A 5215-nucleotide genomic window follows, 5' to 3' on the forward strand; every position below is an offset into this window, starting at 1 on the left:
AAAATACAACCCAGAGGGAAATAATGGTTCAGGACTGTGGATAGATAGGCCCCTTTCTTGCCCTCCATCCCAAAACAAAAAGAAATTTTTATTTTCACCACTGCCATTCAGGGAAAACTGGACAACGAGCAGCAGGATTTTAGTGAGAGGTTGTAAAGCATAAGGGCTGTGAGAAACTCTCAGTGGCAGCTCCCTAGGGATCTCTTATGTGAAGATCATGACAAGAGATGGCCATGAGCATCAAGATGCAATGCACAAAATGACACTGAAAGGAAGGGGACTGGAGAAGTCAACTTCTGGGTTTGGAATTGGAAAAGAAGCAGAGAAAAGCCATGAGCCTCTGTGTGGGCTGGAGCCTACAGGAGAATGAGGGAGTGCAGAAGACGGTCTTTCAAGAAGCAGGGAGCCTGGGGACTGGCCTGAGAATTTCCAGGGGCCTCTAGAAGTAGGGCAAAACAGCAGGCTGGGCTGTGGTGGGGGAAAATGGTTACGATGCGAAACTTGAAACTACTCTGGAATTGAATGTGATTCAGTTTTTGTCTTACTTGGGCTGAGCTTTTCTCATACTCAAGTTTGCTTTGCCCCACTGGCTCTTTTCTATGTCTTGGGGTGCACTGGATCAGAGCCAGAGCAGGGGAAGCATCCTGGGGGTGTGGCCTGAGGAAGAAAAAAATGTCCTCTCTCCATCTCTGGTTCACATTAATCTTCAAAAGGAGCCTGCATTTGGAGAGAGTCTGGACACTCTAGTCTGAAGATAATGTCTTCTCCCAGCACTTCCTCCTCCCTGTCAAACCTCCGGTCATATTTTGGGACAGTCTTTTCTTTTCCCTGCATGATCTTTATAATGACATGCCATTTTCCCAGGGCCATTATTTTTATTTGCTTGATTCATTTTGGAATGCTTGTGCCCACAGCATTGGCTGATAGGATGAGAGCCTCTGTGCTCTACTGTCCTGAAGTCATGTAAAACTGAAAACTTGGACTTGGGGTGGGTGGAGGGTGTTACTCAAAGGCAGGCCTTGTATGGCTCTGTCAGCGAATTTGCATCCTCTTCCAAAGAGGGGAAAGCTGAGCTCGCTGAAGTACTTTTTTTTTTAAAGTTTTGTTAACATATAATGCTTTATTATTATTTTTTTCGTTTTGAGGAAGATTAGACCTGAGCTAACATCTGCTGCCAATCCTCCTCTTTTTGCTGAGGAAGACTGGCCCTGAGCGAACATCCGAGCCCATCTTCCTCTACTTTATATGTGGGAAGCCTACCAGGCATGGCGTGCCATGTGGTGCCATGTCCACACCTGGGATCCGAACAGGAGAACCCGGGTGCTGAAGTGGAACATGCGCACTTAACGGCTGCACCACCGGCCGGCCCCTGAACTACTTTTAATGAGAAAAAATAAGGAAATAAATTTTCTTTCCAAACTTTATTATTACATATTATTTTTCTTACAATGGTTTAACAGAGCAGAGAGTTAGACTTGTCTCTCTTGTGAAACCTCCACAATTCACAAAATTAAGTTAATAGATAAGACACTACGTCTAGTCTTTCTTTTCAGCCATGTCATGTACTCCTCAGAGACAAAGAGGAGAAAATCTTATATCCATAGGTAGTACAAACTCAGAAATTTTCAACCACTATTTAATCCTATCTAGGATTACACTAGGCAGAATAGATAATCATACTATTTCACTTTTTCTAAAGACTTAAGAAATATAAATAGATCCATAAATAACTCATATAAATATAGGTTTTACCTTTTAAATAATAAAATTCCTAAGTCTGGAATCTTGTCTTAAAAAAAATACAAAATAAGGCATGCAATACATTAAAATGGAATCTTATGCCCCAAAGTGATTTCAGGGCCTCTTAAATACATAAATAACTTAAAACCCTTAGGAAAGCAAACAAGAAGCAAATTGGTGCTGAGTCTAAACTTCCTCCTTGGGGAAAGGGAAAGAAGATTCTGATTCTATCTCTGAACTAAAGTGTTACCTCTGAAACTTCAGCTGAAACTCCAATTAGTTTAAGAAGCCCACTGAGTTTGGTCAGAAATGGGGCTGGGTCTACTCCCCAGAAAGCCTAACTGCTTTGGGGAGCTGGGGTCAGACCCGAAGCTCTTAACCCATGTGGCGGACAATGGGGGTGACGCAGGTGCAGCCCACGGCCACCAGCATCTTCTCCAGCTGGAAGGAGTGGGGGCAGTTCTGAGATTCCCTGCGCAGGACCAGGATCTCTTGCTGGATGGGGACGGAGTTCATGTGGAAGTCTACCTTCCCTTCGGCGTTGACACAGCCCAGGTGGCGGCACTTCGCCTCCCAGATCACAGAGGGGTATCTCTCAGGGTCCTCGTTGCGGCTGTAGGGGAGACAAAAGCCAGGAAGAAGGTGAATTCCTGGTCGAAGCAGGAAGGCAATGAGACAGGAGTAAACGAAGGGAGGCAAATACGCAGAGTGACAAATTACAGACATTTCGAAGTCTCTAAGGGCTGTGAGTCTGAAAAGGAAGCAGTTTGCAGAAAACTTGGATTTTTAAGCACACGAAGTGTTATAGAAAAAAAGACAATAATCTGTTTTTTCCCAATTTCTTTGAAGAATGAACAAAATAAGATAGACTGAGACTATAGAAAGGATTTAAGTTTGACACAAATGGTAATTTTTTTAGAGTATGTAGATGGAAAAAGACCAAGGGAGTCATCTGCGAATAAGAGAGCTGTTAATCTGACTTAATGAAGTCTGCCTTTGAAACAGGGAATGCTTCAAAATCCTAACTGACAGCACATTCTTGGGACAGAGCCCAGAGCTGATATGAAGGGCTGGATACAAAAGCTAAGCCCCTCTAGAACCTTCTCTTCTCTCTCCTCCAGCTGAGTGAGTGATTTCAGTTGACTTTTAAATTGATTTATTTGAACTATTCTTACTTATGGGAAGAGGAGAAGAAACCCCACAGTCTGTGAATTTGTAGGCTCCACAGAACTGAGGCTTTCTTTGCATAAAATCAACTTATCAAAACACATTTTGTATTTAATTCTTCATGGGGTCTAAATAGTAGATGCACTAGGGACACGGCAAATGCAGGTCTGTTGGGAATGTAGATCAAGACTATCTAACTCAAAATGGGATGGAAATATCCAACATGACACTTTCTCTGCTGGGATTCAAGTTGTATTTTCCCAGTGCTAATATGACCAAAAAAGAAAAGGCGGAAAGATCCCAGTTGATTGCTAGTTATTTCAATGGTAGCTCTGGTAAAAAGAATTCAAGCATTAACCTCCTATGATAAATATCTTTTTTTTAAAAAAAAAAAAGACTCGTGGTATCATAAATATTAGAATGATGACCAACATTAATCTGGGTGAGTTTTTGGTGTCAGTGACAACGAGATCTAACAGGATAGGTGTTATGGAGTGGAGCAGGGTTGGGGGCTGTCCTGTGTCCTATCAAAGAAGTCTGTAGAAGGAAAGCTTGAGAATCATTGTTTTGCACAATGGCCCTTCCAGGCTTGACTGATGATTCTGAATCAGTGAAATCATCCTCAAGGTGACTTAACTGACAATGTGGTGCACAAAAGGTAGACGAATACAGGGATTTTGTCTGGGGCCCTTACGTACTGGAGATTCCAAGGGGAGGTGGAGCGGTTGTGGTAATCTGAGGCCCTTCTGGAATTCGTTTTCCGGTTAAGGATGTTTAGGTTGATCTTCACATTCTGAGGGAAGTTCTTGTCCCCAGTGGTCGGGCATTCCGGATTTTGTGGGATTACTATTCCCGCCTTCACGATAGCCACCAGACTCAGCAGCAGCAGCAGTGACTGGAACTGAATGGGCAAGGAGAGAGAGGGGGGAGATTGGATTAGCATGGGATTTTGTTAACAAATAGTGATGATGATTGTATTGCTAACCATAGAGAACATACTATGTTCCAGAACAATCTATATTGAATTTTCAGATCCATTAAATGAAAAACTGGCCAGTTCAAAATAATGTTAAGACCATTGAGTTTTCACCAGTCTTGAATAGTCTTCATTTGACTGAGGAAAGACACATTATTCACTGGCTGGCAGTAATTTTAGTAAATATGGCAAGCCATCATCCTGTCAGTATATGCATCATTGTCAGGTCACTGGAATAATAATGACTTTGATTTTCTGGGAGAAAACGTCCTCCTGCGCCATTGTTCTCTGTCCTAGTGTTCTATGAAAACCTAGGTGAAGGCAAATGTGCACCTTAGAGGGAGGAGCTGGAGAAAATCCATGTGGTTTCAGTTTTAGTGTTAGCAATGCTGTTGGTACCATTTGCAAACATCCAACCCCAAACCGGAGCCCCCTTATGTTTTCTTAGGTATATTTTCCGGTTTTCCTAAATTTGCATATATTGATTCTGTAATCAAATTGGGTTTCAAAAAGATGCTTTAAGTTAAATATTTTAAAAATATAAAAACTATTTACTCTTAACCACAGTTACACATGTACCTACTTAGAATAAATAGGTTTGGTCTACCAAGACTATGCTATAGTAATAGGATGATGGAAAGAAAAGTCACTACCACAAATTATTAAATCCTCAAGGAGAGTGATCCATCTTACTTTGGATTAAAGAAAAATGCTGTGGGAGAATTATATTAAATCCCTTGTACTCAGAAAACCAGATTTTCAATAAGCATTCCTTCCTACTGCACAGCATCATGTGATGTTTCTTGTGCGGTTTAGCCTCAGTATAGCTATCTTTCAGTTTTAATCTTAACTTTCAGACTGATGTATGTCAGTTCGTGAAAATGCTATACCATGACAAGTATCTACTACCAAAGATTTCATTTGCTATCCTATGTATACAGTATTCTTGAATCTCCATAGTTAGAATCCAGAATTTCATGCCCGCAGCCCAGAAACATTAGCTGGTCCAAATCAACAAGAGCATTGCACTTTAGTGCAGGACTCACCACGGATGAAGTTCTCAGAGGAGCCATTGTAGTTTCTCCTGATTAACTGGAGATGGATGAGCTCTTGCCTGTTGTGAGATGCTGAAGTATAGCGCTATCTTCTCCCTTTTTATAGGACTTTACTTCTTCTGTGGTCACTTACGTTGGCGTGTCGGAGTGGTTTTAGGGGTGACACCATTTTAGTTAAAAGTTCCATCCCCAAATGAGGTCAGAGAAGAACCTCCCCTTTATGACGTGTAAAATCTGCTTCTGAAGGAAAATGGGAACGGCATCATAATTTAATGAT

At 41.7% G+C, this 5215-nt stretch overlaps 1 protein-coding gene across 2 annotated transcripts; it reads right to left on the minus strand.

Moving 5' to 3' along the window:
- Positions 1-2028: 2028 nt before the first annotated feature.
- Positions 2029-5013, minus strand: IL17A (interleukin 17A). Of its 2 annotated transcripts, none has more exons than XM_046638757.1 (3): positions 4930-5013; positions 3606-3808; positions 2029-2353 (listed from the first exon to the last, which is right to left on the minus strand). In XM_046638757.1, exons 1-3 carry the CDS (start codon positions 4954-4956, stop codon positions 2116-2118), a joined length of 468 nt encoding a protein of 155 aa, XP_046494713.1. In that variant the 5' UTR covers positions 4957-5013; the 3' UTR covers positions 2029-2115. The 2 variants fall into 2 exon arrangements, with proteins under 2 accessions (XP_046494713.1, XP_046494714.1); XM_046638758.1 differs by having other exon boundaries at positions 3606-3802; positions 4930-4956.
- Positions 5014-5215: the final 202 nt, after the last annotated feature.

Source organism: Equus quagga, chromosome 15, assembly GCF_021613505.1.
Source record: "Equus quagga isolate Etosha38 chromosome 15, UCLA_HA_Equagga_1.0, whole genome shotgun sequence".
NCBI classification, from domain to species: domain Eukaryota; kingdom Metazoa; phylum Chordata; class Mammalia; order Perissodactyla; family Equidae; genus Equus; species Equus quagga.